Below are 26,722 nucleotides of genomic sequence, written 5' to 3' on the forward strand. Positions count from 1 at the left end.
TTTAAGGATAATGGCTGTAGGATGAATGCCAGGGTCCACATTACATATCCATGATAGCTGAAAAGAGCTATCCCAGTGAGATTTTCCATAATCACACAACATATCAGAAGCCTAAATCAAATCTCACCCAAATCTAAACAACAGATATGAGCCCCCGTTTAACCGAAATGTGCTGGGCATCAATCACCAAATTACTCTATTCACTGTTTCTAGTTCAAAATGTTTTGGAACTGCCAAGAACACTGTAATAATAATAAAACTTTACATACTAATAAAACTATACTTTATGAAACATTTTTAAACTTAATTCATTAAGCACATCAGAGAATTGGTTAACTGAGAGTGGTACTGCTCCCGTCATGGGACCTTTGGCAACATCTGGAGACATTTTGGTTGTCACAACTGGGGGAAGGGGTATAGTGGCATGCTAGTGGCATCTAGTGGGTAATGGACGGGGATGCTGCAAGGCACAGGACAGCCCCCCACCACAAAGAATTCTCCTGCTAAAAGGTTAAATTCCTGCATTATAGTAACAGCTACATACAAAATATATATTATGCTGAATGCTGTGGACACAAAGATCAATAAGAGATGGCCTCTGTTATTGTGGACAGTCCATCTAGTGATGGAAACTGACAGGTAACAATGACAACAGGCTGAGATAAGTGCTGTGACAGGGTTATTTACAAAGGCTACTAAGAGCAGAAGTAGCAACTACTTCAACCAGGAGGTTGAGGCACTTCACTAGCAGTGTCTTTCCAGCTGGAATCTGAAAGATAATTTCATCAAGTAGAAAAGAATAGTGCATTCTAGCCAGGTGAAATCATGCATGCAAAAGCAAGCAAGTGTCAAACTGAAGGACTCTAGAGTCACCAGGATTGTGTGCAGGGGCTTTCAAAGCCAGAGATTAACAAGGTACATCTCCCTAAAGAACCAATCTCATGTGGAGAGAAGGAGATTACTAACTTAACAGGCAAAATGATTTTATGCCATTTTAAAAATATTTAAAACACAGGGGCCAGGAGCAGTGGCTCACGCCTGTAATCCCAGCACTTTGGGAGGCTGAGGCAGATGGATCATGAGGTCAGAAGATCGAGACCATCCTGGCTAACATGGTGAAATCACGTCTCTACTAAAAATACAAAAAAAATACCCAGGCGTGGTGGCACATGCCTGTGGTCCCAGCTACTCAGGAGGCTGACGCAGGAGAATCGCTTGAACAGGGAGGCGGCGGTTGCACTGAGCTGAGATCGTGCCACTACACTTCAGCCTGGGTGACAGAGCGAAATTCTGTCTTAAAAAAAAAAAAAAAAAAAAAAAAACAACAAAACAGGTATATGGACTAGAATATAAACTTGGCATTAAATTTTAAGATAATACAGAAGGTGGCTTTGTTAGATTTGTAATGCCACACTAGTTAGGTTGCTCCCACTCTCAAGAGATATTTTGAGCAATGGTAAACATTTCAAAATAATTAATTTCATGTGTTTGGAATATAGAATGAGTGCAGGAAGAGGGAAGAAGGTAGCTCTAGTGAAATATAAGGCTGAACAGTGTCATCTTGATGGTCTTTATGATATGGAGTCCGTACTTCCTACAAGGTGGGTAGGGGGAGTGACTGAGGAATTATAAACAAGGAACACAGGAGAATCAGGTGGCAGGAGAAAAGTCATGAGGCAAGAAGACCTGAAATATTTTAGATGACAGATGATGAAAGAATGAACAAGGCAGTGGCACAAGGGGAAAAGATTTTAGATGGAGAAGTGATGGAACCCATAGGATCAAACAGAAGGGTGAGGGAGAAGGAACTGTTTAGGTCAGGCAACTACGTGAGCAAACCATGAGAGCAGAGAGTGGAAGGGGAAAGAGGTTTTTATGATAGGGTTAAAGATGATCTCATTTGAACGTCAAGACAACCCTCCGAACTATGTGAAACATGCAAATACAATGATGCCCAGCTTATAGAAGAGTTTAACGAGGTCCTGAGAAGTGAACAGACTTGCCCAGGATCACATATCTGGCATAAAAGAACTGAGATTAGAACCCAGGGCTCTTGGCTCCTGATCTGGATTCTCCTCACTCATGTTGCCTCTCTAGTCATATCTACAATTATAACCAAACATGATTTTCATGATACAACAGTTTGGACCAAACTTCCACATGCCTCAGAAGCCCTGGATAAATTTCTGAATTGGTAATATCAAGTTAGAGGTTTGTACACTTCCACACAAAGCCCATTTTGGCTTCCATGTGAATGCAAGAGAAAATTAATTGTGAATGATTGTGAAATTTGGGGAAAATTTTTGACAGCTTTTCCTAACTTGTTCTTTGTCCAGTTCCTTTGTATCACCAGTATAATCAAAATATGCATTTTATAACTTCGTATGTAACAAGGCTTTAACATCTACATACATACCTACAGGTAGGTATTAAAATGGCCTCCATGAAAAGTCCTAAACATAAGGTCAGAATAATGTCCTTTTCTATCTAGCTGCCTATACGTGAATGCATGCCTTCTTGATTTTTTTCGAAGCAAAAATATTAATAGCATACTTTGCTTCAGAGGATCCAAATTCCAAAACACCCTCAAAGGCACACACACACACACATTCAGTTCACATCATATCTCAATAATAATAGCTGATACTGTTTATGGTGCATCATTGCATGCCAGGCATTAGGCCAAGCATTTTATGTAATTTCCAATCATTTAATTATCTTTATATAACTCAGAACCATTACTACTCAGTTTTACTAACCAAACAAGGGGGGCTCATAAAGGTAAGGTTATAGAGGCTTGTCAACCAGGACATGAATCCAGCCCTGATTCCAGGATACATGCTCTTAACCAATAGCCTTCCTATCTTCCAGAGACTCCCTTACCCTGGAACAAAGCTCATGGCACAGCAAATTTCTGTAATAGGTTTCTCATTATTTTCCCTTCAACTTAACAGACATTGTCTTAAATCATGTGTAGCAGCTCACACCAGGAAACAGATTTCCATTCAAAGCTTTAGATGATTTGTCAACCTGGGTTCATTTCTACAGCAGCCCCAATCCACCATAGGAAAAATATTATCTCATCAGTAGAAAAAAATGGGTCCCAGCCCATGAACACAAATGGAAAAGGCAGCCCTTTCCTCCACCGCTCTTCTTTTGATCCTCTCAATCTCATTTTCATGGCTTGTATTAGTTTATGGTACGTTCACTAAAAAACAGAGTATCACTTTTCCTCATGATGCATTTTCTTGTGGTAAATTCACTACAAAACCTCTACAAATGTATATGATGTAAAGATCATCTCTCTACACCAGACAGGCAAAAGGCCCAATAAATCATGCATAGATGGATTTAGCATGGCTGACTCATCCAGCTGACCAAATAAAACAACAATCTGGTGCATCCACTTTGAAACAGGGGGGTAGGGAGTAGCATCTCAGCCTGCCACTTAGCCAGCTAGTATGCTTAGGCAGTGAATGTAAGTGCTTCTCTAAGCTCCTGTTTCTTGATCTATAAAATGGAGACACTGGTCCCTATCTCCGATGAAATATGTGAGAAGTTAATGACTGTATATGTAAAACGTCTATTTTCTTTTCTTTTCCTTTTTTTTTTTTTTTTTTAGAGACAGGGTCTCGCTATCTTGCTATGTTGCCCAGGCTGGTCTCGAACTCCAAGGCTCAAGGAATCCTCTGGCCTCGGCCTCCCAAAGTGCTAGGATTACAGGTGTGAGCCACCATGCCTGGCCCGTATACGTAAAATGTTTTAATACTCTCTCCTTAGCCAAAGTCTCAATAAATGCTAATTTTTTTTTTTTTAAGAACCACCCAGGGTCTCACTCTGTCATCCAGGCTAGAGTACAGTGGTGTGATCTTGGCTGACTGCAATCTCCACCTCCCAGTCTGAAGCAATACTCCCAGCTCAGCCTCCTGAGTAGCTGGGACTACAGGCACATGTCAACACGCCCAGCTAATTTTTGTATTCTTTGTAGAGATGAGGTTTCGCCATGTTACCCAGGCTGGTTTCAAACTCCTGAGCTCAAGCAATCAGCCTGCCTCAGCCTCCCAAAGTGCTGGGACTGCAGGCATGAGCTACCCCATGCCCGGTTAATAAGCTATAACTTCTATTCTACAACCAGAAGCAACATAATCTTTTACACCTCAAATGCAGTGTAAGTCTATAAATAAAAGACAGAGAAGACAGTTGTTTAAGCAGAAGGAACCCCCTGCTAGAGAGTCTACCAATGGCTTCTTCTGTTTCCCAGACCCCCACCTGAAGATACTGACCTGGGAGAGAGGGCATTCTTTGGCTAATGTGCTCTGGTTCATCTCTTTGAGCAGTTCCTTTAAGGCATTGCGGACTGTGGCATGGTTCCACTGCTCCGCAGGCAAGTCTTCCAACTTCGAACAACTGCAAAACAGAGCAATAATGAACAATACACAAACCTCAACCAGGGTCCCTGACTGAAGAGGAGACACTGCAGCAGCCATTCTTGGGTCTTGTGGGAGCTTCAGAAGAAATGCTGAAGAATGGGGCCTAAGTGAAGGAAGGGAAGTAAAACTGCTTCTCCAAGACTTTGCGAGGGCCCGAGGGGTCTCTTTTAAGTTTGTCATCCCACTCATCCAAGAAAAATAGTCATTTGCAATACAAGAGATGCTATTTTTATAAAATACGATTTTTCCAATGTGCTGGTGGAAATGGCATGGCAGTGTGGTTATAAACTTCCCCAATACAAATGTAATTATTGTGCATGCCTAAGGTTAACTGTAAACAAACATCCCCTGTCAGATTTGCAGTTGGAAGGCCCACCCTCACCCTCATAGAATGGCTCAGAGTTACTCTCTGAACCAAAAAATGACTTTTCAGATCCTCACCCATTCATAGACACAGATGGGAATGCTGGGGGTCCATATTTAAAGTATAAATTGCCCAAAAGGGGAAAATTCAAAACACTTACACTAAAGGACAACACTCCTTAAATCACACCTATCAGGCACTTTACAATAAAAGACTGCAAAGAACCTCCAGTTCTTTAGAGAGATATCTTGTTCCAGATGCCATATTTGAAAAAATAAAGAAATCATCCCCAGAATCTCTGCAGGCCACAAAGTGTGTTTTTGTTTTTTTGTTTGTTTGTTTTGATGTGGCCCTTGGAAAGCGAAGAAAAAGATCTCCTATGTCAGGACATTCTTGGTAAACCTCCTACAAGAACAAAACTCTCCCCTCATAACACAAATGTGAAAACAGCAGAGGTGTTTATTCTTCAAATACTATGTGCTACACATTTAAGCAGGCCTAGAGGACCCATTGAATAAGGGGCTGTGTAAAGCTACTCCTAAGGGCTACAGATTTTTAATGATTTGTCAAGCCGCCCCTAGGTTACCACTTCACTGCTTCTGAAAACAAAGCATAAAGTAGTTGGAATGTGACTATAAAGACACCTGGGGAAGGGCCACCCTTCTCCTTCTCTCCTTCTTTCCCTCTCTCTCCTTCTTTTCATTTTGTCCAATGTCCAGAAATTAATAGACAGGACATGCTGATCTTTGCAGTGAATCTATGATTGACGGAGCAGCTCTGACAGCAAGGAAAAGCAGATGTTCAGAAACACCCACCTTTGTAATTGGATTTTCAACGTCACAACATGATAGACATCTTGTAGCATGTCGGCCACTGTCGCGTCGGGTGCATCTGTCACATAACTGAGGGGGAGAGGGTTCCACCTTCCCAGCTTGATTATTCCTGCACAGGGAAGAAAAACATAATAAACACATATCTGCTATTTATTAAACCTTCCCATTGTTTGTTCAATGTTAAGAAGGTCATTCAATCATCAACATCCAAGGCCCACTCAGATATTTTACAACCCAGTGCAATAAGCTATTTCTTTCTGGCCGACAATTGAGTTAGTTAACTATACAGGAAGATGGGAAGGAAAGAATGAGGTTTAATCACAGACAATCAGTTCTTTTATGTTTTCCTGTTTCTTAAATTACTTAGAAAACCATACGGATACTTCCTTCCCCCCAGAATTGTTTCACATTCTAACTTAAGGCTGATGCTAAATATACAGGACTGCTGATTTCATAGACAAAAAAAAAAGTAAGCCTTAAGTAAATATAAGATTCAGTTTTGAATTGTACAAGAAAATTCCTGTGTGTGGGCTCAGCATGCAGTTACATCCTGACTGTGGTGCGATTCCCAGTGCGAACAGCATTTGGAGCTCATGAAGCAGTTAGAGTTCGCTCCCATATCTGCGTTTCAGCAGGCAGTGGGGTTGCTTTCCCAGGCCAAATGCAATACCACGGTGATTGACCACAGATCAGAAATAGCAAAGATGCCCTCAACTTCCTTTCTTTTTTTTATTCCTCAGCTCTTTTGACAGTGACAATAGTACTTTTTCCCTGTGGATTTCCTGCTGCATATGGTAAACATGCATAACAATGAAAAAATAATAAAAATCCTTTTTAAGCTTGGGCTACGTAGAACAGCAATTTTAGGAATACCCTTGTTAGAGGAAGATTCATGGGATGGTTTCAGCAACATATGGTGAAAATGCTAACTTATTCATAAGATAGGCCCATTTTATCTGGTACACAGGGCACACGTAACATTGATGAAGAAAAATAGAGAAACCCATTTCACATATGACACAGGGTAACAAAAATTTTATTTGTAGGCGATGAAAAATCCCATGTCTCCAGGATGTCAGAAATTGCCACACATAAAAAGCAGTGATGCTTTAGTGATAAAAGAAAAACAGCATTTTTATTTTTGACAATACAGGTGAGTCCATCTACACTGTTCTTTAAAAAAATATATTATCATCAAAGAGAGAAAACACCTGTGTACCCAAGTGAACTTTTAAGAGCCTCACAAAATGACAGCTATGGGGCAAAATTCCAGCAATAGGAAATGGACTTTCTGGTCAGGGCACGTCCTGTCCAAGATGAAATAAATGAATGCGCAATGCTTGACATAATGCTTGAAAACAGGGAATAAACAGAACAAAAATATTAAAATGATACACTGTTTCAGTATTAAGATTTAACAATCTGGTGCTGAATATGCTGCAGTATAAATAGTGCCTGGACTCAGATCCAATAAAGTAACACAGCTCTCATTCATAGTACCGTATGTCTCCAGTTCTGGCTCCTTAAGTCATATTTCACTTGCCAAGAAAAGCTGTTTTCTTGCGGGGATAGTTTTCTTAACATTCTCTCTCATGACAATGAAAAGTGCACAGCACGCAGCATGTAGTAGTCATGAAATGAACATCCAGGGCCCACTGGACAGCCACCCACGAGAGAGTGGGTCTGCTTCCTTGCTTCTTTTACTCCTGACATTTGCAAATACTAAAATGAAACCATGTAACATGTCTAACATATTTCCTTTTTAAAAAATCATTCTACAATTTTAAATTCCTTTCAAAAGTCATTACCATGATCACCCATAAGTTGAATATAAATTGGCTGTGTTCTAAAGTCACACAGATAATATATGACAGAATGGGGGGGGAATGAAGTTGACAGTTGTGCACTATGATAGGCAAGTAAAAGAAGCAGATTTTGTGGGTCATTTTGGTTACTAAGACTAAGCAAGTAATATAAAAAAAAAGGACCCTACAAGCTTCAACGCACAACTCTACAAGAGATTCATTCAAGCTGTTGTGGTGTCAGTAGTTGATTCCTTTTTATTGTAAAGAAGCATTCCATTGTAAGAATACACCACACTACAGCCAGACACAACAGAATATATCTGTATGATTTCATTTATATGAAATACAAGAACAGGCAAGACTAATCTAATGGGGATAGAAGTCAGAGGGACAGAAAGGGGCATTACATAGACAGGGACATATGGGGATTTTCTTGTTTGGCATGGTGGTTGCATGGTTATACAAATTGTCAAAATTTATCAAACTGATCACTTAATATGCATACATTTTTGTATGTAAATTATACCTCAATTTTTTAGAGAGGGGAGGGAGAGAAATCTCTACAGGAAATAATAGACAACTCATTCTACTGGAAATAGAATCTCCATATAGGTAAATTCTTACCCCACCTTGATAAGCCGGAAGAAGACTTGTTTGGGCTGGAATTAGACACACACAGGTGTTTTAACAACACTTAATACCTCCACATAGAGCAGGTGCTACAGTTTGGTTTCTATATCTTGGAAGAGAGCTGTTGGCACATGCTATTTTCCCAGGCAATGGGAAGTGTGTGCTTTTCCTTTTTTGCACCTTATTAACTAACTTGCACAGTCCTAGAAGTCATGGTCTCTGCACAGCTATTTACCAGGGTCTGCAGGTACAAGATCTGCTAGGAGAGCTATGGCCAGAAGCCCACTCTACTCCAGCCAGGTAGAGGCTTGGAGTAACTCTTAATGAGCCTTTCCTCCAAACAGGGTCTCTGTCTAACGTACTGTGTTAATCCTCTTTGCAAATACATTCTTTAGAACAGTCCTCCTTCCCTGATATAAAATAGACAAAAATATTACTTGGAATAGTAGTCAAGTGTTAATTGAGGAAATCAAATTGGGAAGCAGTATACCATAGTGACTAAGAATGCAGGCTTCCAAGTTAAATTGCCTCTGTTCACATCCTGGCTCTGTCACCTACTAATTATGTAACCCTACCAAGTTACTTAAAATTCTCCATACCTCAATCCTCTCATCTGTAAACTGGAACAATAAAAGTACTGATCTTACAAGAATACTGTGCAGATTAAATGTAAAAATTAGTAAAGAGTCTGAATATAATTTAATCTCAAAAATTTAGTCATTCTTTTGACCTTTTTAATGTGTCTTAAAGAGAAGATATAGTCAGTTTATTTCAAAATACATTGACTCAAAAGATTTTTGATGATTGTATTAGCTTTCAGTCATGTGTCTATAAAAGACTTTTGTTTTAAATCACAAAGGAGGAGTATACATCAATGTGTCCCATCTTCTATTCCCACCACTTCCCCATTCATTTCTTCCATCCTTGCTCCTCAGTGGCGTCTTTCCTTTGACCTGTAAGTAGATTCAGATCTCCCCTACTTTTTTGCTTGTTTGTTTGTTTCTGACACAGGGTCTGGCTCTGTCACCCAAGCTGAAGTGTACTGGTGAGATCTCAGCTCACTGCAACCTCTGCCTCCCAGGCTCAAGCTAGCCTCCCACATCAGCCTCCCAAGTAGTTGGGACTACAGGTATATGCCACCACACCTGGCTAAGTTTTGTATTTTTATAGAGACAGGGTTTCACCATGTTGGCCAGGCTGGTCTCCAACTCCTGGGCTCAAGCGATCTATCTGCCCACCTCAGCCTTCCAAAGTGCTGAGATTACAGGCATGAGCCACTGCACCTAGCCCTCCCCTACTTTAAAACAAACAAAAACACTATGACAATCTCTCTGTTCCCTCAGTCTCTTATTTTCTGCACCACCAAATCTAGTATAGGTGTACCTCCAATTTCTCCATCAGTTCTTTACCCCTGAATATCTAGTGTCAACTCCCTCCATGAGGAAATGGAGATTCAGAAGGGATGGGTTATCTTAAGTAGCCTAGGTAATATTACTAGCAAGTAGCAGAGCTCAGATTCACTTCAAAGACCAGGCTCTCACTCTTCTTGTTATCACACTGGCTCAAGTGAGAGGCAAACTAGAAGAAAAGACTGGTTCCAAGTTTTGGGAGGCCATGAATGCCTGACTCAGTAGCACACTGTATAGGTCAAAGGTTAGGAGTAAGGTCTGGAGTCAAAGAAGAGTTTACACCCAGCCTCCTCTGCTTGTCACCTGTGAGACTTTGGGCAAATTGTTTAGTCTTTCCATGTGTCCATTTCCATATCTGTAAAATGGGGATAAGAACAATGCCTACCCTTTAGGGTTATCATGAGACTTTACATGAAAAGGAGACTCTAGCACTGGGACTGCTACATAAGTGCTCCATAAAACTTAAGGGACAATAATAGATCCTTGTAAGTTTCTTAGTGTACACATAACGACAATAAAGCAAAACTTCCAGAGATTAATTTATACAGGTTGAGTATTCCTTATCCAAAATCCTTGGAGAACCAGAAGCAATTCATATTTCTGATTTTTTCAGATTTTGAAATAGTTGCATTATACCTACCAGGTAGGCAACCCAAATCCAAAAATTCAAAATCTGAAATGCTCGAATGAGCATTTCCTTTGAGCACCATGTTGACACTCAAAAGATCTCAGATTTTGGAACATTTCAGATTTCAGATTTTCAGATTTGAGATGCTCAACCGGTACTGGACTGCAGGTGGATTAAAAACAGCGCTCATTCCAAGGGGAGAAAAAAGAACCGAAATAATTCAGGTAGGTATGTCTAGTTACAATTACAACAGCCTCTTCCTGGCTTCTAAGGAGGGATGCAGACCACACCAATCACTCCAGTGTAGTGAACAAGGACAAAGGAGCAAGAACAAGTTATGTGGCCATTGAGGATAATATTGCAGCACTAGAGAAGTGTCAATAATGATGGCATAACTTAAGTATACAGATGTTATTCCCAACATTCACATTATATGAGTAAGTTTTGTAACCCCAATTTGAAAAATGAGAAAAACTAGTGATGATTAAATTAGGAAATATTTCATACACGTGCGCATGCATGTGCACGCGCGCACACACACACACACACACACACACCTTTGAGTTCAGCCAGGAACATAGTAGATGCTAAATGCATGGCAATTTCCATTTTTTCTCTGAAAATTTATCACACTCTCACTCTGTCTAGAGTACTGATCCCCAATATTCACTTCTAGAAACTGTCTATATTATTGCTGAAATTCTGCCATGGGAATAATTCCAACCCTGATAACCCACCTGAAGTAATCCTTTCTCTATAACACGGTACAATAAATATTCTTGGTTGGTTTGTATACCTTATAAAAAACCTACTTATTCACAATATCCCTTTATGTTACTTTACAGTTTGCACAGTGTTTTATACAACCATTAGTTTATCCTTATGAAAACAGCCTGGACTCAGCATTCTACCTGGAAGTAAGCTGAAGATCAAAGAATGACTTTTCAAGGACATAAGTGGATGAAAACCAGGAATAAAACCTAGGCTTCATTTTGCAAGTTTTTGAACTACTGGGCCAATATCCTTTCTGCTCAGCTCTGCTACCGATGCCCTGAGGATGTACCCACGTCCAAGCGCCCAACCACACAAATGGGCCCCTGGAGAGGAGGGCCAGAGCACATCCACAGTCACACATCAGGCAGTGTCTGGACATTTAATGTTAGACCAAGGAATAAATGAGACCAATGAGCAAACAGGTGACATCACAGTCCCAGAAGTCTGAAGAGCCAGTTAAACTTGGGGCTTCTCTGGAAAAAACAGTTTCCCACAACAGTGCCATTTCAGACATAAACATTGTTTTCCAATCATCTTTATTATTTACAAGGAATTTGTCATCTGCAAACATTTAGAAAATGCTTGGTGTTGAAGACTATTACAGATGCTGTTATAAGGTCTTTGAGTCACAAATTATGGGCCTTTATTTTGGGGTTGAAATTCATACAAATGTTAACATGATTGAATTGAGCACAGTATGAATAAAACCGTCTATATCCAGACAAATCTGTTCACTAAAATATAGAGTACCAATCCACTCAATGTGTAATGTGTACAGACCAAATAACAAAATGCAATTGTAGGTAAATTTCCCATTAGTGATATAAAATTAGATTGGGAATGGAGGCAATTTTTGTCTAAAATTAAAAAGATGCAATAATGGAAACCAGTTTTTTATTTTCTCAATGCAGTATTCTGCCAGAGTTAAAGAGCTGACATTTCACCAAAAGAAATATCAATAGTTGTTTGTGTTCATGTTTTTGGTATTTATCTCAAAGAAAACAGTTACTATTCTCAGTAAATGCATAATTCATATTTTTAGTATCATTTGCCTCTAATTATATAAAAACAAAAGAGTGGTGATAATACACATTATAGTCGATCAATATTTGATTCAAGCCTTTAGAAAGTCAATCATGTCTGAGGATAAAATAAAATGTGATAATACATTATAATCAATGAGCCATTAGAAGTGTTTGTATTAAGCATGAAGCATTCATTCAACAACTTTTTTCTTGTGTCCCTCCAACATAAGTCACTAAGATGCAAAGATAACCTCAATATGTACTGTCCCTGTAATTATGGAGCTCACAATTGAGCAGAGAAGCTTATTATTGCTAAACACATAGCTAAGTGAAACCATTCCTAAAATAAGCCAAGATGATAGCTTTTACCCCTGTACCTTAAATATGAGAAATATTTACTTCATGAAGGCCTACAACAGGCTGCCTGTGAAGTACATGAGAACAGTTCTCACAGTTTGCAGTGGCATGTAGATAGATGCTGATAAAATAGATATATATTGGGTATACTGCACAATAAAGCTTACAGTTCAATCTGTGAAACAGATATAAGCAACCCAGCAAGATATCCAGCAGTATTCTTATAATTCAGCTGGATGGATAATTTTCCTTTATTCCAGGTGCATTTTAACATTAATTTTTAAAGCAAAATGAAAACTCAGCCTGAGAAAAAAAAATGAGACATTAGCTTTAATATCCAAAGGCTGGGGTTTGTATATCTCATAACTCCCTGGAAAAGATCTCCGCAAAAGAGTGTCAATAAAAAACCCAGCCTTAGAAGAACTAAGCCTTGGGGCTTCTGGTTCTCGGTATTATTTCCACAATACCAACTGCTGATGAGGCTCCTTGTAAAAATAGGAGAACTCATGACATTGATTGCATCTGTTTATCCTCCTCAGAGTGGTTGTGTTCATATGCTATAGCATATAATTTTCTGTTGTTCAGCTATGCATTGTTAAAGAAATTAAAAACTGTCTATCCTATATAATAAGAACATAGAATTATTTATCCATAAATCAGTTCACAGGAAATCACTACCCAGCAGTATATAATAATTCAGCCTGTGTTTCTAACCTGTGGCCTGACTGTGGTATATCATCAAATTGTAGCAGCAAAAATACATAAATTGTAGTTATTATTGCTAAAGCTGTGGTGGGAATGACTTTTCAATGAGGAAGAAGAAAAAAAGGCGAAACAAAAATGGTTTTTGAAGTATACACATTTTCCTTTTTAATGCATAGTTTAGCAGTGCCCCAGTACAACTTATTGGAATAAACCTAACTCTTCTACACCTTCTGCTTTGATTTTAAGGACTCTCTCTATATATATTTCAATTGGCTTGCATTGGGGTAAAAGTAAGTGGAAGATGAAACAGCATTTTTGAGTCATCTTACATTATTCAAGTGCCTTTATAACTTACACAAATTAATGAAACCTCACAACATACTTGTCTGGGAGCCTACAATGGATTTAATCCTGCATTTATGACAATACAAAAGGAAATGCCAAACAAAAATAAATAATTCAATGATTCAAAATAAACACTGAACATATACTGTCATATGAATTTATCTAAAAATCAAGAGATGCAAGTGTGTGAGCACACACACACACAATGCACTGTTTCCCATCCCCACAGATAACTTCTCTGTTTGCAGGAATTCGGTAACACTGACAAACACAAACAAAGTAGGTTTTACCTTTAAAAATACTAACCTGTATATTTAAATCATATTTCTATCTTTCAGAGGAAATTATCAAGAAGATTATTATTTAAAAATTAAAATTAATTTTAGAGTACTTTCTGAATAAACTATAGTGATACAGCTGTCTGTCACACTTTTTTTTTTGAGCTGACTACCCCCTTACACTACAGAAACATTCTGTTTTAGAAATATATACAGTACCATTTGGTGCCTTGTAATTCTATACATGGCTTTTACAATTTTGCGGCATAAAGATTTTGTCTAATGTAATAGATGCTGCTTCACATTTGGGAAATGTTATGTTACAACCCTGACTTTTATTAGATTATTTAATATAAGCACTAAGTAACTAGACTAAATTAATAAAGACCTTATTGAAAAAAAATGGAGAGGGAGAGAACAAAATTATTCCACAAATTAAATAAAACTTTCTGAAGTTAGCATTTCAGAAATCTTTATTTAATTTTCAGAATTCCAGTTCTTCTGTAAAACAGCCAAAACATTGGTCAGGATATGAAAAAAAATGTGGTTGGTGTTTAGTTATTTATTTCATAAAAGTGCCATTTAAAACTATTACATGGAGGAATAAGACAAATGAGAAAGAAAAGTGTGATGAGAAATTATTTGGGGTTGGTTCTAAACTTCTGTCACTGGTTAAAAACTATTTCATCCAGTACATATTTTCTTATTGTTGTTCTAAGTTTAATCATTTTCTAAAAGAGTTTTAAATTAAAAAACTCATGTTGGCAGGTAATGCAAAGAAGCTTCTTTTTTCCTCCTTTCTATTCAGAAATACATTTGCATAAAGAGATTTCCCCCTAGCATTTGTCCCCCTAAAATATCTTCAATAATCAAAGACACAAGCGAAAGAGTATACTCTTTTAAACATACTTTGCTACATTCTAGCAGATGCTATTCATAACTTATGTTTAGCCAGTGTTTCTGCATCGTCTACGATAAGAGGTATCCACTGAAGGTCTAAAAATACAGTTGCCTCACATCTTTCACATCCTCATTAATTATGTGTATTCTTTTCAAATGTTGCAATAGGTTTTCCTGAGGACCTGGCTTTCCAGGTACTCCATGTCTAGGTTCAATATCCCTGGAAACTCTCTATCAATTGCATGCTCCCAGTTATATATTCTAGAATTGTCCTCCAGGCATATTGTGTTTCCTACAGTTTACGGTTACATAATACCTAATCTTAGGGGCAATATTATGATGGCATGTAGATTATCAAAGAAAACGTCACCATATATTAATAATATGAAGGCAAACGTATATTCACTTATGTTGTACATTTTTATTCACATTCCAACTAACCTGATTTCACAGTAATTCACTAAGAAACTACAATACGTAGAAGCAACTACGGCTATAACTGGTAGAAGTGGCAACTGCTTTTGGTTTGAAGATTTTGGGTTTTTGTTTTTGTTCCCTTTAGAATATTTTAGGCCGGGCGCGGTGGCTCACGCCTGTAATCCCAGCACTTAGGGAGGCCGAGGCGGGTGGATCACAAGGTACAGAGATCGAGACCACGCTGAAACCTCATCTCTACTAAAAATACAAAAAATTAGCCAGGTGTGGTCGTGGGCGCCTGTAGTCCCAGCTACTTGGGAGGCTGAGGCAGGAGAATGGCGTGAACCCGGGAGGCAGAGGTTGCAGTGACCAGAGATTGCACCACTGCACTCCAGCCTGGGCGACAGAGCAAGACTCCGTCTCAAAAAAAACCAAAAAACAAAAAACGAATATTTTAATATATTTTACTTTCAGTGTTCATATACACATCAGGGACATTTTCATATATATGTTATTAAACCTAATGCACACAGCTTCAGATGTTTTACATTTAAAGATATTCTGACAGTTCCTTGATTTACATTTTTTGGAAATGTCATATTTAAAGGCTGTAAACCAAATTTTAAAATATTCCGCTACCATTTTAATGGCCAAAAAAGAAGCCAAGAGTCCAATACACAGGAGGTGTTCTCTCGGTAGGCAAATGTTTCTCTAATTGAATCAAAAGTAGACTTACAGTCACAACATACATGGTGATAAATAATGACAATGGCCTATTTGAGCCCCCAAAAATATTCAGCAATGTCAGAAAAATGCCATATAAATTGATGGGCAACGCAACTGTGGTAGAGTTAGAGGCTATTCCCCTTGCATGTCTAGTTATCCTGTGGCAGCTGGACCACACAGTTAGAGATAATCTGGAGGGTAGAAGAGGTCACAAATGGGTTGTTTTTCTCTCCATTCCCAGGAATTTGCAGATTACTAAGAACTGTGGTGTTTGGAGTGGTCAGATTAAGTAAATGGGTTCCAAGTTCATCTGTAGAGCAGTCACGGGCCTCATCCTGGCCTCTGAAACAAAAGCTCCAGGGGTAGATCCCAGGAGATGCTGGTGATAAGCCAGATTTGGACATCACTGCCCAGCGTGCCCAGTAAAAAGCAAGGACTGGGAGCATCTAGATTAATCCACTAATTCTCCTCAAAAGAGCAGAAAATCAAAATTCCCAGATTCCTTTTTTTTTTCCCTTCAATTCACTGGCAAATCTCATTACTGTTGCAGAGAAAGAGGAACATTGTAACATGTAAGTAGGAAAGTAGGGCTAAGGTGCACTGTAACTGTGTTTTATTTCCTTTTAAGTGTGAAGGACTTGGCATAGGCTGAATAGACAATACCCAGGGAAAAAAAAATAGTTTCTTGTGTATTAATAAACCTGAAGCTTTTTTTTTAACCATATTTAGACTATAAACCACCAAAAGGCAAAGGTCATGTCAATTTAACTTGTTCTAACAACTCTGGCTACAGCCCCATAAAATGAGGATGCCTAAAATACAGTGGGTGTGTGTATGTCACATACCCACTTTTGTTTGAAGAGCAGCAGCCTGGCAATCAAGAGATCCCAGATCTTGGATCTGCCCTCTGTTGGATGCAGCTCTGCATCTGTGGATAACTCGCTTACCCTCTCTGGGCCCCTATTTTCTCTTCTATAAAATGGGGAGTTAAAAGCTAAAACAAGAAACAAACTCCCCTGCCTGACTCACAAGATGGTAATTACAATAAAATAACATGAGTTAAAGTGCACTGAAAATTATAAAGTCCTGTATAAACATATGTTGGCATTAATGAATTGTAAGTCAACATAAAAGAGGTAAGCATTACATTTTTTAGGATGTTTTTAAGGGAAAGTTGCCTTTACTTAAAGCAAAAACTTGGATCTTCTAAAATGTCACCTGCTAACACGGCAAGTCATCTGACATGGTCCAAAAGACCCTAGGATAGGAAATTTGTCCTAGCTTACTGACTGGGGCCACTTATTCTCTTTGAACCTCCATTTTGCCATCTGTAGGAGTGTCCGCAATCAGAGAAGGCATCAGGGACCACCCACCCTCTGCTACAAATGATCCCAGAGAGCCTCTGCACTTAAAAATATTTGGCACCTTTATTCTTTACTAGACTGTAAGTTCCACAGATAACACAGTGCCTGGCAGATGGTAGAGGCTCACAGATAAGGAAAGAAGAAAAGGAGGGAAAGAGGGAATGAAGCTGGAAGGGAGGAAAGGTCACTGTGCAGTGGGCAGTGCCAGTTTTCTTTGCAGGTTGACCTTGTGCTCTCAGACCCTTCCCCAGCATTCTGCCAACCCCCAACATATGGAAAAGTGAGCGCCCATACTCTTGGTACCCTGGATATCCAGGAAGACTAGCCCAAGAGATGTTCTAGACACCTGATAAAGGCACAGAGAAGAGCCTCAATAGCTGAAACCCTCAACCAAATCTTGTGGAATCCACTACAGTCCCAGAGACTTACTGATAATCTCCATGGCCCCTTGCAGTTCTGACATTCTAGATCAAAATGATGCCCCAAAACTTTGGAGATTAATAATGATAGCTTTGATTACTGTCATTTTAAAAACACACTAAGCCTTCAAAACTGGAAATAAAGTCAACATTGAATTGGTTGATTGATTTTTCTGCCATTAAAGTTCTACTTTTCTTAAAAAAAAAAATGGCAAGCATCCAGCTTTTTGTTTCTCAGGAAGGGCTCATTTTTAAACTTTCAAAGTATAGTAAACAACTTCTAAATTCAGGATAATTGAAGGTCTGCCAGTTGGTGAGCAAAACAACAATGGCTTTCAGATCAACCGAAAAAAAAATATGGCTCAATCAGGTTTTTTTAAACTGAATATCATCCAGCCGACTGCACTTCTTCCTAAAATAACAAAAGCTGCTGCCTACTGACTACTAATGGACTTCTCTATCTAAATAAATATAATTGTATTCATTAGTTCTTTATGTTAAAATTATTAAAGAGTAACTTTCCCCAGGACACTTTTATGTTAATGAAAGACAATAACACAATCATTAGGACACGATACTCTCAGATCAATTTTGCATTTGCATAGTACCCAATAGAATAGTTTATATACCTGCACAAATAAGTAATCCCCTCTTCTTAAAGATGTATTTGTATATGACCAATGAAGCCCATAGCATAAACCACATAAATAAATAAATTTAATTTGCTCAGGAAGTGTGATGCTGAAAATTGGGAGCAAGGTACAAAAATCTCAAAATTATCTGATTATAAATACTAATAAATACCCTAGGAATCACTGATATATGAAGACCCTCCACATGTAGACAAGATTTACTTTTATTCAGAGCTTTAAGGTATAAAACCCGGTAAGAAAGATAAGAAGATGGCAAGAACTGTATGAGAGCTAATACTGTAGATTTCTATTACATTCTATTAGAAAAAAGGCTGTGGGCCAGGCTCTGTGGCTCATGCCTGTAATCCCAGCACTTTGGGAGGCTGAGGTGGGAGAATTGCTTGAGCCCAGGAGTTGGAAACCAGGCTGGACAACATAAAGAGAAGCCCTGTCTCTGCAAAAATAAAAATAAAAATAAAAAAGCCAGGCGTGGTGGCACGTACCTGCAGTCCCAGCTACTCAGGGGGCTGACAGAGTGAGACCCTGCCTCTAAAATAAGTAAATAAATAAATAAATATAGACAAAAGCCTGCAAAGGGGTCCCAAGAGCTAATCTGTCATATGGATTTTTTTTAATTCAACCATCCTTAAAATAACTTAAGTGGTGTTTCATTTTGATTCTAATATATCACCATCAACTTCCCACCTCTAAAAGGAAGGAAAATCACAAATCAAAATATATTTAGTCACTCAGGCCACTAACTTAAACGAGAAAAAAAAAGATCCATTTAATCTCATTTCATGTTGTTTTATTTTGTTTTGCTTTCATTATTAACATACACATTCTATAATACATGGGGAGAAAAGCATGAAAATATTCACTAGGATAAGACTAATTTCCTTCATGTCTAATTTTCTTTTTTTTTTTTGAGACGGAGTCTCACTCTGTCGCCATGTCTAATTTTCTGAATACAGATGAGCCTTTGGATACTGATGACACCTTAGTGGGCCCCAGTTTACCTCTACTCATTTTTAATTGGTTCAATCGTGTTTTATCATAAGCACCTTATAATAATCCATCAAGAAATTGGGCATTTAAGTTTATCATGGTATTATTATGTTGCTACACTAGAAGAAAGTAGTTAACCAAGTTACCCAATATTACATTAAAATTAATTTGTACCAGGAATAAAGGGCAAGTCATTAATTTTTAAATTCTGATAACAGTTTCCAGTATGAGTCAAGGTAAGTTAAATTTTTGTTAAGTTAAAATGCCCATGAACATTTCTTTATCAGTTTGTGGTTCTTGCACACTTGGACACATCTCAAAACTGGTCATAATCAACCAGAAACCACCTCATTCATCTAAGCTAGCCTAGTGTCTGACACTTAGTAGACACTCAAAAAAAAATGCTTGTATAATAATATTGAAACATGATGTTCTAAGAACTGTAAGAGTCCAAAAATGATTATAAATTTCTTCCCCAATCACATCTATGTGACAGATAATTTTAGCTTTAACTGATTTGTACTTTGCCAAATAAAATTAAGAAATAGGAAACAAAAGCTTTGCAATTCTTGCCCTTGCTATCAAATTACTTGAAGACACAAAATACTGGGTTGGGGTAGTATATTCAATAATGCTTCTAATAAATCAGAATAAGGCCTTTAAAAATAAATATTTTATTCATCCATAAACCACTTAATGGGAAGCAAACCCATGTAAAAGACTTTCATATGTATTTTGGGTGTAGCTACTTCTCTCTCTGGTCTGTCCATGATGATGCAGAATGTCAACTGTTAAATGTGTTTCTTACTCCTCCATGGGCAAGAAATAATTTGGGTTACAAAATGACTTCACATGAAACACTGCTCACGCTAAAGCTCCAGTAATTTTCAATATGGGCTAAATTAGGCAACTGACAAAGCTGACTTTACTTTGTATAAGTCTTTAGGCACCCAAATCTGCAGATAGGGCCCAATTTGTCTTTTTGAACTTCCAGTTGCTGCTTAGTTCATACAATCCTCTAATTCTTTTCCCACAAAATACAATCATTGGTATCAAAATATTTTCTTAAAAATGTATTCTAATAGAATCATAAGAGATGCTTGATAGTTCCATATTTATTGTCTCCATTATCTTTTTGGAAGATAATTAATGCTTCACCCAGGGGCACTCAAAATGGCTATTGGAATTATCCAAAAATTCAATTGCCCAGAGTGGATATCCTTATATAAACATTCATTCTGGATAATTTAAGATACTTGTTATTACAAGTGCAAGGCCTACAGATGTGTTCACAAAAATGAGAATAACATTTTGCATTTGGAATGTAGAAGAAAATGACCTCTCAAAGTAGCTTCGGTATAAAAGGAGGTCACGGTCCCACTGGTCTCTAAAAACCACGATGTCCTCAGAGAGGAGCCAAGTGAGGATGGAGGAAATCATAAATGCTGAGGGTAGTCTGCTTCAGGTACACACTGAGAAACTGCTTTAATGTAACCTGACCCACGGTTATTAGTGAAAATATCACTTTTGTTGTTACCTTATTCCCAACAAATTCATTTCTGCTTTAATGGAAAAGATCCGGGTTCACACTAATCAGGCCCAACGGAAGGCCATATTAGCAATTTGGCAGGTACCCGAGGGCCATACCTAATCTGCATAAAATGAAGCAGATTGCAACCGCCCTCATCTTTTTTATTTTTAAACTGGTTTTTGAAGCAGAGCATACATAAAATCTCAGAGGGAGAGACAGAAGATGCTAGTGCATACATTTTCCTTCATGCCTTTATTTTCATTCTTTTTGCACAAACCATCTTCCTGAATGGCTGTTTACCTAAAGAAGAATAACAAAATAAAAGGTGCTAGGAAATGGAGTAGGCAGAGATCACAAATGTTTAATTAAAAAAAAAAAAGTCATGTACTTTCATAGATATTCACAATCCTCTCTAGTATACTTTCAAATCAGTTTTAATTTCAGTTTAGTGTTTTTATGTTTTGTGAAGATATGCTACACAGAAATATACCTTGAATTTGGGAAAAGGCTGCAGCTAGCAGAGACTCCAAATCTAATAATTATTGTTAAATCTATGATATGCCTAATAGAGAAAAATAGTATATTAAATATCACCATTATCATCTCAACACTGGCTTCTGCTATTCACAGAATAATTTAAAGTGACAGGGCTCTTTATATCCAAAGAATTTATAATCAAAGTCATTCAGTTCAAGTATGAGTGAATCTGAAAAATAACTCAACAATAATGAATAGTAACTAATATAAGCCACACAAAATTTGGGAAAAAAGAATAAACACACAAAGCTAAGTGTATCAGATAATTTTTTAAAATAGACTTAATATAGGTCTAGAAGTCCCAAAGGAAACCATGCTGGAAGAATTTGGCTTTTTTTGCTTTAGAAAGATATATGAAAGATGGCTGGGCGCGATGGCTCACGCCTGTAATCCCAGTACTTTGGGAGGCCGAGGTGGGCATTTCACTTGAGGTCAGGAGTTCCAGACCAGCCTGACCAATATAGTGAAACCCTATTACTACTAAAAATACAGAAATAAGCCAGGCATGGTGGCGTGCTGCTGGATTTCCAGCTACTCCGGAGGCTGAGGTGGGAGGATCCCTTAAATCCAGGAGGCAGGGTTTGCTGCTCTCCAGCCTAGGCGACAAAGAGAGACTGTCTCAAAAACAAACAAACAAACAAAACAGAAAGATATTTGAAAGACAGTAGTTTCGCAGACTGCTATGGGACAAAAGAATGTTACAAGTGAAATGGTTCCACCTTAAAGAAGTTATATTTTAAGTACATTTCATTTACCTTGTCAGGATGTTAGAATTAACAACAAGAAATAAAGAGTGACTAGTGGTTTGTGGGAAGAGGGTAAGAGGATCCTGAAGTTGCTTCTCAGGGCAATGAGAAGCCAATGTAGACTATTAACACATGATTAAGAAACACTAATCTATCAATAAAAAAACAGACACATGTTTTCCAGACTAGAGAATCTGGGTCATAGGGAACTGCTGAATAACCTGGGCCACACAGGAACTAAAGACTACTGCAGTAGAAAGAAAAAACAAAAAGAGGATGAGCACTGGTAACCTTGGAGAAAACAACAGAATCTGCAGATGAGCAAAACAGAAAAGCAGGTAGCAGAATACATACCCCCAAAATATGCTATTTCTCATATTGATTATTTTGAGTTGAAGACAATTGAAAAGCAGATACAGATGCACACGTTAATAAACTTCTATTTGTTTTCCTCTTGTTAATCTGTCTTTTGTCATTCAATTTATAGGGTCCTGGGTGGAGAATAGCTCTAGGGGGCAGAAGAAAACATTAAGTCTTTCCTCCCCTACAGTATAAAGTTTTGAATTAGAATCAGATGACCAAGTCACCCACACTCAGTGCCTCTCGATCTCCTTATCTGTAAACAAGATGATGATGGCCTCCACCTCAAAGGGTTTTTGAGGACATTAAATTAGGTAATATGATTTTGGGTTCTCTATAAGTTTTAAACATTTAACCAAATGTAAACTACTATTATTGTTGATGTTACAAAGAGTAAACACCATAATAAAGAGCTAAAATGACTGATTTCTTATTTAGAATCTTAGAAGATTCACCAGGTTTGACAAGTGTGGAAATAAAAAAATAAAGACTCACAGAATGAAGACTACTATTTTTTCTAACAGTGGGTAAGAGAGTAACTCCTATGAGCTAAGTAAATCTTCTAATAAACTGAATTTGAAGTGGTGCTGAATAGCCAATCTTTGAACTTCTAAAGATAAAGATACGGGTAAGATTTAGGCTGGGCACAGTAGCTCATGCCTGTAATCCCAGCACTTTGGGAGGCCAAGGTGGGCAGGTCGCTTAAGCTCACAAGGTCAAGACCAGCCTGAGCAACATGACAAAATCCCATCTCTACAAAAAAATATAAACACTAGCCAGGAATGGTGGTGTGTACCTAGAGTCCCATCTACTCAGGAGGCTGAGGTGGGAGGGTGGCCTGAGCCCGGGAGGCAGAGGTTGCAGTGGGCCAAGATCCTACCACTGCACTCCAGCCTGGGTGACAGAGCCAGACCTTGTCTCAGAAAAATAAAATTTAATTTAATTTAATTTAAAAGATTTTACAAAGTAGAAGAAATTCATGTTTGATCAGGTAAAGACATAGAACTATGAATTCTTGGGAGTGAAAGCCATTTTGTAATTTCCTAGTGTGGAGAGAAGTGTTTTCCAAGTGACTGCAAAGACCCTGCATTTGTAAGTTCTTGCTGCATGCCAGACCCTTTATCATTGTATTAATTTTCACAAAAATCCTACAATATATGTATTAGTCTGTCCTCACATTGCTACAAAGAAATACCTGAGACTGGATAATCTATAAAGAAAAAAGTTTCATTGGCTCACGGTTCCACAGACTGTACAGGAAGAAGCATGATGCTGGCATCTGCTCAGCTTCTGGGAAAGCCTCAGGAAACTTACATTCATGGTGGACGGCAAAGGAGGAGCGAGGCAGCTCACATGATGGGAGCAGGAGCAAGAGAAGTGGAGAGGTGCCACACACTTTCAAACAACCAGATCTCACGGTAACTCACTCACTCACTCACTATTGAGAGAACAGAAGTCGGAAATCCACCCCAAGATCCAATCACCCCCTACCAGGCCCCACCTCCAACACTGGGGATTATATCTCCATGTGAGATTTGGGCAGGGACAACACTGAAACTACATCAATATAAATATTAATGTCTCCATTTTAGGTTAGAATAGATGACTTGCCTAAGGTTACAAGGATGTTAAATGGCAGACACTGGGATCCAAGTCTGCCTGACTCCAAAACTCATATTATCTTCCTCAGAACAAGGTCCTTCTTATCCTCTGGAGAATGCTGCTTAGCCTTTGAGACCCAACTCAAACAGTACTTCCAGAGGGAATAGCACTTTTCCTATTCCCTCCAAGAGAATTAATCTCACCACACTTTGTATTTACTCATGAGGTGAAAAACTATACAATTCATGTGAAACCTCCTTTCCCCATTAAAATGCAGGCTACTCAATAGAGCTCCATCTTAGACCTCCTTGTTGCTCTAGCACTGAACTGAGCACCTGGCATAAAACAGATATCCAATAAATATTTGGCAAATGAATACCTAGAATTTAAAGACTCCAAATTGCCACCAAGTAATATGATACCAATTCTTTTATGCTGTTATTTTTATTAGCCATGTGTATTTATTGAGGGCCAACTATGAGCCAGGTGGAGTTGCACTAGGTGTTGTGCCATCAACACATTTATACATTATGCCACTTAATCTTCACATTATTCCTTTAAAGTAAGATCCCCATTTTAGAGATGAAGCAAAAACCAGAAGCAAAAAAATGATGAAACTATTTGCTATTTGCACTTACGTAATAATGGTAAGACAATGATTATAATATCATGAATGAAGAGTCTATTTGTGGCAAATACAGAGCTAGGATTTAACATCCTTTAATTTTCACAACAAACCAATGAGGTAGGTGCTATCATGACATTTTGCAGATGAGAACACCAGGGGGCAGTTTTTCGAGATTACACAGCTAACAGGCACCATAACTATTTAAATTCATACTTTTGACTCCAAAGCCCACATTCTTTCCACTATACCAAGATCTCTTCTATATTATGCTGTTTAAGTCTGTCTTAAATACCTGAGAAATCTCCAATTGATTATTTAACCTACATTGGTTATATTTTACAAATGAGTCGGTAAGAATTAAAAATAACAGGTGTGGTAGGCAAAAGGAGGTCCAGGGATGTAGGCCTGACTCAACTAATTCAATCAGGTGTATTTTGTTGGACCCAAAATACCATATATATCTTTTGAACATAAAAAGCTGTGCCATGCTAATATTCTCTATCACTAAACTTTCTCATTCATTCATTCAATATTTCTGGAGTGTTTACCCACGCTAGACATACAGGATGTGAACAAGATCGACATGGTAACTATACTCATGAAACTTAGGTCTACTTAGTCTCACCAATAAGAAAAGATATAATTAAAAATTTAACAAGTGCTAGGAATGAAAATAATAGGATGAGGCTGGGAACGGTGGCTCACACCTGTAATCCCAGCACTTTGGGAGGCCAAGGCAGGCGGACTACGAGGTCAGGAGTTCAAGACCAGCCTGGCCAACATGGTGAAACCCAGTGTCTACTAAAATACAAAAAAAAAAAAGATTAGCCAGGCGTAGTGGTGCGCGCCTGTACTCCCAGCTACTAGGGAGCCTGAGGCAGGAGAATTGCTTGAACCCGGGAGGCGGAGGTTGCAGTGAGCTGAGACGGCACCACTGCACTCCTGGGCGACAGAGCAAGACTCTGTCTCAAAAAAAAACAAAAAGAAAGAAAGAAAATAATAGGATGTTATGAGAAAGAATAATCAGGTAGTCAGGGAAAATGGCCCAAGGGATTAAAAAATAATAAAATAACCCGCCTTGCAAAGAGTGGTAAAAAGAGGGTGCTAGGCAGAAATATGGGGGGAAAAAATGTATGATGGTCATAAAACCAGAAAGTCTGGGCTGGGCTGAGAAATTCAAAGAGGCTGGCAGTAAGCTTGGAGAGTAAGTGTTGCAGATGCACATCAGAAGAGATTAGGAAGAGCTTTGCAGATCACGGCAAGTATTTGTATTTCACTCTAAATTAAACAGAAAACCCAGGAAGGGTTTTAGGCAGATAAATGGCATTATTTAGTTTCTGTATTTAAGTCACCATTTAGGTTACTGGGGGAGGCTGCCCTGAAGTGGATCAGAAGTAAAAGGCAGAGATACCAGCTAGGAAGCTGTTGCAGTGAGCCAGGTGAGAAGAGAGGGCCACCTGGACCAGGTAGAAGCAGTACAGGTGAAAAAAATCAGACACTTCCAAATCTTCCTCAAGATTTGATACATTATTGGCTGGGCACGGTGGCTCACACCCGTAATCCCAGCACTTTGGGAGGCCGAGGCGGGTGGATCATGAGGTCAAGAGATCGAGACCATCCTGGCCAACATGGTGAAACCCCGTCTCTACTAAAAATACAAAAATTAGCCAGGCGTAGTGGTGCACACCTGTAGTCCCAGCTACTCAGGACACTGAGGCAGGAGAATCACTTGAATCCGGAAGGTGGAGGTTGCAGTGAGTTGAGATCACGCCACTGCACTCCAGCCTGGGTGACAGAGCGAGACTCCATCTCAAAAAAAAAGATTTGATACATTATCTAGCCAGGCATGGTGGCAGGTACCTGTAGTCTCAGCTACCCGAAAGGCTGAGGCAGGAGAATCGCTGAACCCAGGAGGTGGAGGTTGCAGTGAGCCGAGATCGAGATCGTACCACTGCACTCCAGCCTAGGCGAGAGAGCAAGACTCCGTTTCAAAACAAAATAAAATATTTGATCCATTATCACTGAGCTCCTTGGCATTAAAAAATCAATTGCATTGAAGGGAACATGAAAGTTTCAAAGGTACTAATAATGTACTCTTTCCTAAGCAGAGTGGTAGGTACAAAGGTTTTTGTTTTATTATTCTTTAATACTAAACATATACATTATACATTACTTATATTCTTTTGTAAGCAGAACATATTTCATAATAAGACATTTAAAAATATCAATGCTATGGGTTTTAAATGACGAATATCTTAGAACACTCAGA

The 26,722-nt window shown here is 38.5% G+C and overlaps 1 protein-coding gene across 7 annotated transcripts in view; it reads right to left on the reverse strand.

Moving 5' to 3' along the window:
• Positions 1 to 26,722, reverse strand: part of SATB2 (SATB homeobox 2) — a 195,915-nt gene that overhangs the window by 107,159 nt on the left and 62,034 nt on the right. For all 7 annotated transcript variants that reach the window (XM_003825320.6, XM_003825321.6, XM_034954748.3 and 4 more), the window contains 2 exons: positions 5,610 to 5,736; positions 4,284 to 4,407 (listed from right to left, as the gene is read on the reverse strand). In XM_003825320.6, coding sequence (XP_003825368.1) covers positions 4,284 to 4,407; positions 5,610 to 5,736 — 251 coding nt within the window. The remainder of the gene's footprint in view (positions 1 to 4,283; positions 4,408 to 5,609; positions 5,737 to 26,722) is intronic.

The sequence above is a fragment of the Pan paniscus genome, chromosome 13 (genome assembly GCF_029289425.2).
Source record: "Pan paniscus chromosome 13, NHGRI_mPanPan1-v2.0_pri, whole genome shotgun sequence".
Lineage (NCBI taxonomy): Eukaryota > Metazoa > Chordata > Mammalia > Primates > Hominidae > Pan > Pan paniscus.